This window comes from Mirounga angustirostris, unplaced genomic scaffold, assembly GCF_029215605.1.
Source record: "Mirounga angustirostris isolate CCGP_5_RB_7025 unplaced genomic scaffold, mMirAng1.0.hap1 SCAF_10, whole genome shotgun sequence".
NCBI classification, from domain to species: Eukaryota; Metazoa; Chordata; class Mammalia; order Carnivora; family Phocidae; genus Mirounga; species Mirounga angustirostris.
The window spans coordinates 70764307-70777784 of record NW_026991718.1 but is presented as its reverse complement, the minus strand read 5'-3'; the positions used below and the strand labels follow the sequence as shown (position 1 = coordinate 70777784).

Below are 13478 nucleotides of genomic sequence, written 5' to 3'. Positions count from 1 at the left end.
GGCCTTCAGTCACCCCCTGTATTCAGAGAGCTGGTGTCTGTTGCTAGCCCTGCACCCCCACCACCAACTTCTGCCCTTTCTGCTAGCAGATGAACCTTCTTTAAGTGTCTCTCACACTTCGCATCCCAGAACTTTCAACAGCTTCTCATTTTCTACAGAAGAGAGTCCAAATTCTTTACTGTGGCACCTGAGGCCCTTCCTGCTTTGTCCCTAACTCACACCTAGAACTTTCTAAAAGGTACTGTGTGCTGTTCTGTGAACATATGCTTCCTCCTCTGGGCCATTCTCTTTGTTATCCTCTGCTTAGAATGCATTTTCCTTCTCTCTTTGCCTCTCTTAGAACCAGCTCAAATTCTATGTCTCTCCTGAGGCTTTCTCTAATTTTCTTCTCTTCTGCCTTTGAAATCCCAGAGGACTTTACTTCTCTCAGGGGAGGCATCATGCTTTGCCTTCTGTTTTAGTTACTACTTAGTGTACAGTTTATTTACCATTTGGCGATGCTTCTTCCTAGGCTCTAAGCTCCTGTGGGGCAAACACTGGGGCTTATTCATCTTCATTTCCACCCCAGATATAGCATGTTCCTCAAACACAGCTGATGCTTGGCAAACCCGTGTTGAGTGAATGAGGCATCTGAAAGTACTGTGCCAGGAGAGTATATGATTTGATTTTGGCAGAAACAGATTCAATTGGCTAGAGTGAACTCTTCGTTAAATTCAAGTCAACAAGAAAATGAAGGAAAATTTACTCCATGAGTTCAAGGTACCATTTCTCGAGCACTTGGTATGTGCCAGACTCAGGCTAAGATTATAAAAATATAATCTTATTTGTCATTCATTCATTCATTTGTAGTTAATGAACTGTGCAATGTGATAAATAATAAATGAGCACATACTCTGTGCGAGGCACTGTGTTAAGTACTGAGGATTCAAAACAGACCTTTTCATTTTTGGAAATAAACAAGCCCATTAGCGGCTCTATTTTATGGCTGAGAACACTGTGGCTGGGATAGGTTAAGTAACTTGCGCAAGGTCAAGCTGATAAATACTGGCATTGGAGTTTGAAGCCTAGTCAGTGACTCTTAGCTCTGTTCTCTTCGTCACCAAGCTCTGTAGCATGGTATGGATATAATAGAGTCTTTGGTTAATATGTATAGTTAAATAGTCTATTGTATAGACATGCTACTCAACTTGAGACTGGCAACATCAGCATCTCCTGAGGCCTTGTTATAATTACAAATTCTCAAGCCCTACCCTAGACCCACTGAAGCAAAGTCTCCGGGGATGGGGCCTAGGAATCTGTGTTTTAGCAATCTCCATGTTATTCTATGTGTGTTAAAGTCTGAGAAGCCCTTGTATAGACTGTGGTTTATACAATTTATTATAAAAGCCTTTTCTTAATTTTGGCTTCAGTTGTGCTTTTCAGGGGCTCTTAGTTTTTATTATACCCAACTGTAGGGTGATTGTCACCTCACTCTGTACCTGTTATGGTTCCAATGGCCCCAGCCCAGCAGGTTTAGTGAATGAGCCACTCTTTTAGAAAAGGAGCCATCGAAGGAAAGAGAGGTGGGGAACAATGAAGGAAGAAGTTGGTAGCAATGCTCTTCTTGAGTTAAAGGCTGTGAACGCTGGGGACCGGGGTAGGATATGGTGAAAGCACCAGGCCCCCTCACTCTGTGAAAAATGTGCTCCATAATCCCCCCTAGCAGTAGGAGGATGGGACTGCGAGTGGGCCTGTTGTGGCTGATTGGGCTGGTAGCTGGAGTTACCCGATTTCTCTGCGGTGAGGCTGGGGGAAGAATTTCTTCACTGAAATCGTGCTGCTTCTAACACACCATCAACCTGAGTGAACGGGCTAGAAAGGGAGGCCGAGAGATGAGACTAAAGTAGGGTGTTGAATATTTTAGCAAACTGTCAACTTTAATGTCTCCAGGCTGCATCTATCTTTGAAATCAGGTGCTCTGGGGTTTCTAGCCAGCCAGTTGCCTAGTAACATGAGTGAAACACTGAGGACTAACCACTTGAAAGTTTATTTTTGTCCTGCGTTAGTTGCTGAAGATTGAATGTGATCTGGTAGCTAGAGTAATACTTCATTTTTATTCATGAGCTGGGGAAATAAGCACATACTTACAGGGAAATCAGCGTTGTCCCGTTGAAGGCATGACTTTGTATTTCTTCAAACCCATTTCCATATAGTTTGCTGAAGTGAGAGGAGAGAAGATTTAGCGGTGAAAGAAGCACATTTTGGAATCACACATTCTTCCTTCTGTGACATTTATTACTAAGATAATTACTGGCATTCACAGTATCTAGCTCTGTTTCTCTAACGTTTTGGATTCTAAGGTCCTGCTGATGAGATGGAGCTGTTTTTTTTTTTTTTTCTTTCTATTCTAGTTTGGCTTCACTTCGACCAGTGGCATCACCACCAATTTGTTTGTTTATTAAGTGTTTATTAAGTGCCAGGCACTTGATCAGTCATCCTACATGTATTTTGTGACTTAATCCTCATTGTCATTTCCATTATGCTGATGAGAAATCTAAGTCTCAGTGTTGTGTTGCCTCTGCTTTCCCGGTGGCTGAAAGTGCAGGGCAGAGGAAGACTCCAGTACTGAGTTAGCTTTTCTTTTCCTTGGATGAGTATGTGTTTTTGCTAATGCTGTATTTGGCTCCATAACCAAGAAGATTTCAATGCCTGTAAATGGTTCTTTAAGACCAATTAGTGGATAGTGAAATCAGTTTAGTTGGGTGCAATCAGCATTTAGCAAAATGAAATAGAACAGAATAAGACAAAGTGGAAAATATTGGAGTGTGTTTCATGTAATTAGGATAGTACCATTTATGGAATTTTGTTCCACCATTTTTCTATGTTATGTACATAAAAGTATACATACACATATATGGATAATACATATACATCTGCCCAGAATAAGACATAAGAGGGTCCTCAAGACAGATGTTGGGAAATGTTGAAGCCAGGAAGGAGCTTGGAGAGGATCAAGTGGCATACCTTCATTTTAGAAAGAAGAGAAGAGGCTCAGAAAGGAAAGTGACTTGTCTAAAGCCCAGCATAGGCAGAAATGGGACCAGAACATACTTTGTCTTGGGCTATTTCCAGTATATCTGTTTCACTGGTTGTTTTCACTTTTCTTCCCTGAGATATCCACATGGCCCCTCTTCCTCCTCCTGCAGGGCTGTGCTTGATGTCGCGTTCTTGGTGCGGCCTTTCCTGGCTGCCCGTTTAAACTCCCATCCTCCCTTCCCCCAGCATTCCCACATTCCCATCCCCCTCTTGGATTTGTGTTTCCTCTGTGGCTTTATCAGCATCTGACCTCTGATTATATCATACTCGTTCATCATCTCCCTTCCCCGGCAGAATGTAAGCTTCAGGAGAGCAAGGATTTCAAACTGTTCTGTTTCTTACAGAATCCCCTGCATCTAGAACAGTGCCTGGCATTTGGGAGGATTACAGTAAATATATGTTAAATGAATTGGATGAACAAATGGGTATATGTAAGATGAATTTCTTACTATAAATCATAGTCAACCAAGCAAGTTTGAAAGTCATAGTCTTAGAAATATTTGTGTAAGTTCTTCATGAACCATGATATAATACTCAAGTGAGAAAGGGTTATGTTATAACATAAAATTAAGCTCCAGCACCTGGCAAGACCCTAGCTTCCCTCTACAGGGTTGCTGGTAGTTGCATGGCCATGTAGGGATGGGCTGGTGGGTGCGACTTAAGATTAGACACCTTCCCCAGCTGTTCCTGTTCCAGGTGGCTGTTGTCTGCAAGGGTTCTCTAGACTTTGTTAAATAAAACAAGCATGGAATTGCATCTTGTGGTGTATGTGTATGTGTGTAGTGTGTATGTGTGTGTAGGGTCTCTTTCCATCAATCCATAGCACACCTGAGACAAACCAGTGTATAGATAAATCTAAGCAGGACTCAGGGTTGAAGCATGATATTTGAACACTGGCATTCAGAAAATAGAGATTACAAAATAATCCATAAAAGCTCCTTATTAATTTGAGTTCAGAGCGACCTCATTTTGTAAAACCCCTGGGTCTCTCATGATGCTTGCTATCTGGCAGGAGCCCAGCCTTGCCCTTCCATGTGAGGAACAGTCTTCTCTGTCTTCTGCTCTCCTGTGCTTTCTTCTGGAATTTTGAATTTACAACTTCACCTATGAACTCTTAACTGTATTCTGTAATGGATTCTGGGGTGCCATTTTTCAGTAGTTTTCTAGAATTTGAGGGGATATTTACTTGGTTTATCTCTGTTGTCTTGTGTAATTACGCACAACCTTCTTGCCTCCTTAGCAGCTCAAAAATAGAATTCTTTTTTTTTAAGCATTTTTTTAAAAGATTTTTTTTTAAAGATTTTATTCATTTATTCGTAAGAGACACACACAGAGAGAGAGGCAGAGGGAGAAGCAAGTTCCCTGCTGAGCAGGGAGCCCGATGCGGGACTTGATCCCAGGACCCTGGGGTCATGACCTGAGCTGAAGGCAGACGCTTAACCATCTGAGCCACTCAGGCGCCCTTTAAAAGATTTTTTACTTATTCATTTGAGACACAGATACAGAGAGAGAAAGAGCATGAGGAGGGGGAGAGGCAGAGGGAGAGGGAGAAGCAGGCTCCCTGCTGAGCCAGGAGCCCAATGTGGGGCTCGATCCCGGGACCCTGGGATCATGACCTGAGCCGAAGGCAGATGCCCAACCATCTGGGCCACCCAGGCGCCCCTAGAATTCTTTTTTAAATTTTACAGTTAGACTATTATTCTTTGGCAGTCCCTTATCATTTGGGGGTTTGAATTTCTTTAGAGCAATCTCTTGTAGATGAAGGAATCATATTGGACTTTTCTTTGAACTTCTTTGAAATTGGATTTCTTAGAGTCTCAACCAGGGTTTGTCAAAGCATTCCCCTTCATCCATTGACTCAGAATCAACTGGAGCTGCTTGCTGGAAATACAGACTCAAACCCACTGAGCAGGTGCCCTGCAGAGCTATGGAATCAGAATGTGGTAGTGTTGTTCAGGAATATGCACTTTTATAACAAGCTCTCCCAGTGAGCTTGGGCATGCCAGTTTGGGGCCCCTTGCCCTAAGGTACAGCATGGGATGATATAGGTCTCATCATTTCCATATGCAGATCAGATGGTCTGCTGGATAGAACTTAGTCCAGAGTTTGGTTCCCTTACTGCTTTCCCTACCTGGTAAGCAATGGAGTTACGTGCATGGTGAATTAAGACAAAGTAGCTCCCACTCTGTTTTGAGCAAAGCAAAGCTGCCAGCACTTGTCTGGATGCCCATTCCCCATCATCCTTATGTGCTGTCCTGATCCTAGTTTTGATACATATTAGGATTTTATACTTTTTTTTTTTTTTTTTTTTTAGAGGGGCTTACAATGCCATGGCTCTAAGTGCAGCTTGGTGGTTAAATTTGCAAGTCTTCAACCCAACTGCTCACTACTTATTAGCTGAGTTACTTTAGGCAGTTACTTAACCTCTTCGTGTGTTAATTTCCTAATCTGAAAATAGGGATGATAATAATAGTATTGACCTCAAAAGGCTATTGGGTGGATTAAAATACTAAACATATGTGAAGCACTTAGAAATAAGTCCTGGAACACAGTAAATGCTTAATGTGTTGCTATTATTATTATTATTATTATTATTATTATTATTATTATTATATTTTGTAGTAGCTCCATCTCTCTGACCAGAATAGAGGGAAAGGGTGTCCCTTGCCATGCTCTGGACAGGAGTTCCATGAAATGTAGCAGGCCGTTTAATTGAACTGTTGTCTGCTGGGGTCGGGGCCTTCCTGTTCTTGGCGGAGCAAGTCAGTTTAGTGGCCTGGGCTGCCTCAGATGTACTCACTCTCCAGAGGCCCTCAAACATCTTTGGTCTGTGTTAGCATCATTGACATGCTTGTATTGGGACATTTTTCAGGTCTTTTTTTTTTAAAATAGTCTGGGTCCTGCTTGTCCCGACTTTCCAAAGAATGGGGCTCACTGTTTCCTTTGCAGCTGTTTCTCTTCAGCTTTGTTCTTACCAGTTGCACACAATAGAATGTGTTGCTTTGTTTTGATTAAAACTGGCTTCCTTACTTTGGAGAAGTTACGAATGTGAGTGGGAGGCTTCCTGCTGTCAGGCCCATACAATGCTTTAAAATGCCCCTTAAAACATCTGGAGAATCACTTCAGATAACTTTTTTCCCAAAACATCATGGTGTCAGAATTAAATGAGGATGGCTCCCTTTGCCCTGAGGATGCTGTCACAAGCACAGAAATGATCCCCGCCCCCCCATTACAATAGCTGCACCTTACTTTAAAGCATTGTCTATGTGCTCTATTCAAATGTCAGTAATTGTGATTCAAAAAGAGAGAGTGTCACCTTTTTATTCAAAATAAGGTTCAGGCTTAGAACTTAATCACAGATGAGACTCTCATTCTGAATGCTGCCTTAAAACAACTCCAAATATTCCTGGGGCTCTAAAAGCATTTCTGGGGTTGTATTAACAGTATTAGATGATCTGCCATGGTTCCGTTTTGGATCATGTAAGCACCTAGTTTTTGGATGATTTTAAAGAAGAAAACTTAATATGTGTTTGCAGATTTGCAGGGTCTCAAAAAGTGGCCTCAGGGTTTCTATTTTAGAAAATATGTCCCCATGGTGATATATCTATAAGCAAATTTTTATCAAATGACTATACAGATACCTACTTAAAGAACAGGGATCCTAAATTCATCACGTTCTTCTCTGGTGGTATTTTGCTGGAGTCCTTTTATACCTGAATAATTCCTGTGTATGAAGTGTATGAAGACACTTCTTGAGTGGATGCCTTGGCCTTGGTTGTATGGATAACTTGTCACCAGTTCACTGTCACCAGGCTGATCTCTATATGCTGCTGTGACCCTAGTTTTGAATGTTCATCAGAATTCCCCCATTTCTGTGGGGCTCACAGACTCAATTGGCAAGGAAATCCTCTCTCTAATGTGGGCATACCTCCTGCCTTTCAGCAGCGCTGAGTTGTTATGTTTTCCTTCAAGTTTCCCTCAGCCAAGTTCATGTCATCTTATATGACTTTACCATATGTAATAACAAAAAGATGTCAGGCATCCAAAAGAATGATGACTGCAATGGATTGTAATATATTGAATAAAATTTTTTAAAAAATCTACTTCCACAGTGATACTTAAAAAAGACAGAGATCGAGAGAGAAGGAGAGGATTCTTTTTTTTACAGAAGAGTGCTGGTAATAAATGTAGAAGAATGATGAAATTTAAAACTTCCCTTTTGTAACTCCCTGCATAATAACCGAATAATCATTTGATGCTGAAACCGTTAGCTGAAAAGTTTTTGGCCAATGGCTAGTTGCACCAACTCAAAGTATCCCACTATCGCTTATTATTAATGACAAAGGGAAAAATGTGCCCTTACAATGAAGATGTCTGACAGTCACACTTTAACCAAATGGCCAAGGGGCATGGCATGATGTGCCTTCTGGTTTGATAAACTGGGAGAGACACAGCATGCCCTTTGCAGTGTTCTTGCAGAAATGTTGACCTGAATCTAATCCTGATCATACAGTCAGATGAATCCAGACAACTGGCCTGGGCTCCTTCAAGGAATTGGTGTCATACAGAACAGAGGAAAGTCGGGGAGCAGATCTTCATGGGTGGGGTAGGAGGTGAGGTTGGGAGCACTAAGAGACATAATAGTGAAAATGCAGTGCATAAAATTTTGATTGGATTCTGAGTCAAGAAAAATTCTATAAAAGACATTTTTATTGGAATGGGGACTGTAGATTGGACAATGTCATTAAATTCATGGTTTTTTGTTTTTGTTTTTGCTTTTTTTGGGGTGTGTGTGTATAATGGTGTAGTTACGTAGAATGTCCCTGTTTTGGGGAGTTACATGCTGAACTATTTAAGGTATGAAGTGTCATAATATCTATAAACTTTTTTTGGATGGTTTGGCCAAAAAGAAATATGTTGTATATACTTACACATATAGAGATGGGGTGGGTGTAGCAAGCTGCTAATAGTTGGTAAATCTAGGTAAGTTGTATAGGGGTGTTATTGGAAAGACAAGTGGGAAGTGACTCCACTTGTCCACTGAAAATTTTAAAATATTTAAAGAGATGATGAGACATGGTGTTTTCAGGGTGGTCTAAAACAACTGGCTTGCTGAATATTAGCTTTTAATCATGGTGGTGCCATGTAGTTGACACGATGTGGTTGAATTTGCACAAGAAGTATTAATCCCATTGGATACACAGAGACAGAGGCATGTCTGGGTGGTATAACTTGCCTAGAGGTCATTAGACACAGGGCTGGGACTAGAACCCAGGCTTTCTGTTTCAACACCCAGCAGTCTCTTCAGTGTGGCTTATCACAGGTGCAGCCTGGAAGCTTGCCATCCTTTGCCAGGCATTCTTTCTCTGAGAATTAGCTGTCACGACCTTTCCTTCTCTTTGTGGAGTTCAGACATGAATCAAAGTTGTCTCTTTTTTTGAGACTGGTATGACCAGTCATCTAGAATATTTTAAAGGTGGTGCAGCCACATCCTGCTTTCTCAGGGGGTACATTTCAAGGTAGCCTCTTGAGGAGATTTAATGAAAAGCCAAAGTGGCTATAAGGGACGTAAGAGTATAATGCATAGTTTTAGCATTAACCCCACTGAGCTTCTCCAGCATCAAGTGAAGTGTTTTGTTTTCATTAAATGAGCTCACAGTTGGTAAAGATTTGGGTGGGGGGAGGACAAGAAAGGTTCCACAAAAAGCAAAATCTCCAATACTACTAATAATGAAGAGAGAAGGCTCCTAATTAGGAAGTTGAACTTTATAGCTGAGAAAATAAAGCTTTCCTCTTTAAGTGTAATACCCTTTCTCCAACAGGGTGCTCCACAGGATCCTTCGCTTACAGAAGGGCCTATTCAGCTGAGAACAAGTGCCTAGCAAATGACTAATCACTCCCCCTCCAGATGAAGGGCTGAGAGTGAGGAGGGGGATGGAAGTCCAATGCCCCCTGGGCCCATTAGGAGAGATGAATCTGCAATCCTCATTAACTTCAGATGTGGGGCAATTATGCCCTGCTGGTAAGCACTATTCTTCTTAAAATCATAACTAACATAAGTTAATAGCCCCATAATAAAAATACTGTGCAGCTCTCATGTGCACATGCTGAAATGTGATGTGTGAAAGGAATCTTTTGTTGTTCCTTGAGTTTGGTGGGTTGGTCCAGTCTTGGTTGCTCACGAGGACCCTGTGGATCATCCCAACATTCATTTTCTTGTTGACTGTTCTCCACATCTTCTGTCTTTTCATTCATTCCATTTCCACTTCATTCCTATGGCTGTACATTTACCTGGGACAAGTACCATTTGGGTCCTGATTATTTTTAGATTTAGGTCAAAATCAAAGGAAGTCTTGGATATTTATGATCTTTGAATAAAGGCTACTCTACTGGGTGGTTTCTTATTACTTTTGTCAGAGTTACTTCTAAGCTTTTAATCCTTTATCCCAGCATTCAAGACTCAGCAATCCAATGTCCCCTCCACCTCTGCCATTTATCTAAACCTATTTCCTGTTTCTTAAGCTGGGTGTGTACTCCCCAATAAGTAAGACATACCTTGTTGTCCTCTTTCCCACAGCCATACTTTTGCTCATGATGTCCCCACACTTAGACTACGCGCTCCCCTTTTCTTGGTATGTGGTACCACATAATGGTTAAGACTGTGATTCTGGAGCCAGACGGAGTCTAAATCCTGACCCTGGGCAAATTACTTAACCCCGTAGTGCCTTGGTTTCCTCATCTAAAAATGGGGCTGATAGTCCCTACCTCATAGGGTTGCTGTGAGATGTAAACAAGTTTTTAAAAAGTACTTAAAAATAGTGCAGGCATTTACTAAGTGCTGTATAAATATTAGCTGCTATTATCACACTTACCCATACCAATGTTACTGATACTATGAGGTCTAACTCAAGTCTCAGCCCCACCGTGCAGCCTCCTCTGACTTTTCCAGCCCAAGAGGACTTCTCTAAGACTTCTAATTTCTGCGTAACACAAACTTTCACAGTGAATATCTACTGGTTTGTATTATTCTTTCATTCTTTCATGTTTACCCCCATAATTTCTCCATTTCCTCATAATTGAGATTCTGAACTCCTTGGGGATATGGATCTTATGTCTTTTGTGTTCTCACTAAAGAATCCTAAGGTATGTGGTACCTCCCCATGCAGTCTTTGCTCTGTTTCTGACGGGGGTGTGATAAATGAGTAGTTCTAGATACATGCAATGGTGTGTTGGAAATACTTTATAAAATAGAGCTGGAAGAGCTTTAGTGTGTAAGGAAAGTAGAGGAGCAGAAAGACTGTAGAGATTTTCTAGGATCTCCTTTATCCTTCCTGGTGTTTAAGAGCTGCAAGTAAAGAATTTATCTTGAAAAAAATTTTTTTTTTGGTTGCTGCTCTGTATTCCCTGATTGCAATACTCTGAGCTGGGTCTGCATGAGCTACAGCTTTGTAACGTGACAATTAAATGTGTGGAATTATACCTACACAAAGTAAAAAGTACTCTTCAAATGCAATGTACATTGATACCAATATTTAAAATCCATGTTATAAAAGAGAGTCCTCTGAGATGGTCTCTTCTCTTGCTTCACAACTATCTCCTCATTTTGGGGTCATCCAATGTGTGCTCTCTCTTTTTTTTTGCTCTCTCTTTCTTTAAGGGCAAGCTCATTTATTGATTCATTACAACTCTGCCATGAGCTGTAACCAAAGTAGAAAGAGTGAGAGGGATATGGATGTGGGGAAAAGAATTAAGTATGGGTCATTGGACTTTGGATACAAGTGAGACATGGTGCCCAGAACGCTCCTTCTGAATGGTGGGGCAAAGGCAGGTGCTCCATGTGCAGATGGCAGGGACCCCAGAGGGAAGGAAGTCAGGCAGATGAATAGTGAAGAGAGTAGGTTGGGTTATCTTAGTACAGTTCCCTGTGAACTTTATGTGCATGTGAATCGGGAACTTGCAGATTCTGAGTTAGTAGTTCTGAGTCCTGAGAGTCTGCATGTCTAACCAGCTCTTAGAAGATACAGTAGTTGCTGGTCCATGGACCATACTTTGAATAGCAAGGCCTTAGGAAAGAGCATAAAAGGGGTAGGGCCTATGAGCCTGGTAACCTGATGAGTGATTGTCAAATAAAAAGACACTATTTTCAAGTATTAAGGGATGTAGGGAATGGGCATAGATGGTGCTCTTCAGAAGCAAAGTAAAAAATCAGAGAGAGTAAGCGAGTGAATGCAGGCTCTATCGATCAACTATTTTACCTACTTGGAGAATATCGTTCCAAACTTCTCATTTGAAACTTGAAATTTCTCTGCTCTTTGAACCAGGGCAGTCATTTCCCTCCCGGCTGTCTCTTCCCAGCTTCAAAGCATTCCACTGATGCAGTGAACAATTTCATCAGTTGGAAATTTGGTCACTGTCAATCCTCAGGGCCCGTCTGATTAATTTTAAACCGAATGGGTCAGTTGGTGGTTGTGTGAACACATGGCACAGCTGCAATCCCGCACAACTGCTCTCACCCTAGCATTTTAGGTCATAAAGAATGTTACCAGTGAATGAAGAACGTGGTGAAAGATGAGAAAGAGCTCACCTCAAGCTAGAAGCAAGAATAGCAGGAGCCTGAATGGCAGAACATGAATCTGGGATTTTACTCACAGTGTTATGGATTCGTTATTCATCCCTTGAAAAGCATTTTCTGGTATGGTGGTTATGTGTAAGTTATCACAAATTTCCCTGGAGGAATAAAATGAGAAATATTTACTTTCCAAATTTTAGCTGCAAATAGGAAACTGTTATGCATAGCAATCAGCCTGGTACTTACAGAATGAAATTAAATTCAGAGGAGAAGATCTTTGTAACATCTGGAAGCTTTCGGATGCCTGTGTTACAGATGCTCCTGTGATTTGGGGTAGGGTGGGGATGTGGGCAGGGAGTGAGTAAAAGTGATTGTTATTAAGGCATAAAGATAAACGCAGTAGAGAGGCACTTTGCAAAGACTATCTTCACATTTAAAAAAATACTGAGTTTGGCTTTTTTGGTAGCACTTTTAGCTGTTGAAGATTGTCAGAATTTTAAAGCCCCTAGCACTATGGAAGAAGTTGCTCTAAAGATGCCTGTTTAAAGATCTAGGGGCCGGGACTAACCTTTCAGGTCTTTTTCATTTATATTTATGTTTCCAGCCTGTCTTTTCCTATTGTATCAATTGCGTTTTTTCTGTTGTATTCTATCCTATTCTTTTTTAGTAATTTGCTCTTGGTAGTTCTAGATGGCATCCCTCTACTTTGGAATAGGTTTCAAACTCAAACACTTTAGGAATATTAATCTCCATATGAGAAATCCATATCCCTCATTATTATTATTATTTTTAAAGATTTTATTTATATATTTGACAGACAGAGACATGGCTAGAGAGGGAACACAAGCAGGGGGAGTGGGAGAGGGAAAAGCAGGCTCTCCCAGGACCCTGGGACCATGACCTGAGCCGAAGGCAGACGCTTAATGACTGAGCCACCCAGCCGCCCCCATATCCCTCATTATTAAAAATCTTTCTTTCTTTAGCTACCTTGTGGTTCAGGAAGTTCTTCCTTATAACTTACTGAAATCATTGAACATGCTTTTCCTTATTGGGGCTTAGGTCTCTTCTTCCTCCCACCTTTTATTTAAGCTTCAAAGAAGAGAGAAGCTTCAGTGATAGGTTAAATTGAAAGATATTTTATTACACAAGAATGGGACTCCTTTAGAGGAGTCCAGGCATCCAGATTTCCCCTAGCCGAGTTTTAAATTCACCTGTGCAGGGCTGTAGAAACTGACATGAACTTCCTCACACTCTGGTGACAACAGAAGGAAGCCAGGTTTCTCCCCTGGCTCTGATGCTCCTTCTTACCTGTAACCCCAGATCGCACTGAATCCTTGTCCTCTCTGTGGCTGGTGATGGCATTGTAACTTTGACAGCAAAGTGTACTGGGGTTGGGGGACGATCACTTGTTTGGGGGGTGAAAATGCTATTTAATAGAGACAATGATTCTTAGATAACAAGGGACTATAATAGTCAAATTTGGTTCTGGGATTTTCTTATGTTTTTCTTTTTTTTTTTTTCTTTTTCGAAAGTGGTTGACAGTACAGATGCTTATGCTTATGTCCTACACAGCCCCGGAGGCCTGGAAAAGCAGAACACCTGGGCTAGGAGGCGTTCGGTGTTAGAGCTGCCGTAGGAGCTATGCTTGGGCCAGCGGCAGCTCCTGTAGGAGGCCCCAGGGCAAGGCTATCCAGGTGACACCGAACACCACGCCCAGAAAGATGTCCTCCCGTTCCTCTCCATTTTTTTTTGAAGTGGTGGGGTTTGTGGACTTCCACCCTCTGGAGATTTTATGAAATTTAACTTATCAGGAAGAAGAGAGGATGTCTGTGTT

General features: G+C 41.5%; 1 protein-coding gene across 1 annotated transcript in view; it reads right to left on the bottom strand.

Moving 5' to 3' along the window:
- The window catches only part of LHCGR (luteinizing hormone/choriogonadotropin receptor), a 54673-nt gene that overhangs the window by 15445 nt on the left and 25750 nt on the right, over positions 1–13478 (bottom strand). Inside the window, exons 5-7 of the mRNA XM_064571778.1 lie at positions 11891–11965; positions 11725–11802; positions 2128–2196 (exon numbers count right to left, since the gene is read on the bottom strand). Of these exons, the coding sequence (XP_064427848.1) occupies positions 2128–2196; positions 11725–11802; positions 11891–11965 (222 nt within the window). The remainder of the gene's footprint in view (positions 1–2127; positions 2197–11724; positions 11803–11890; positions 11966–13478) is intronic.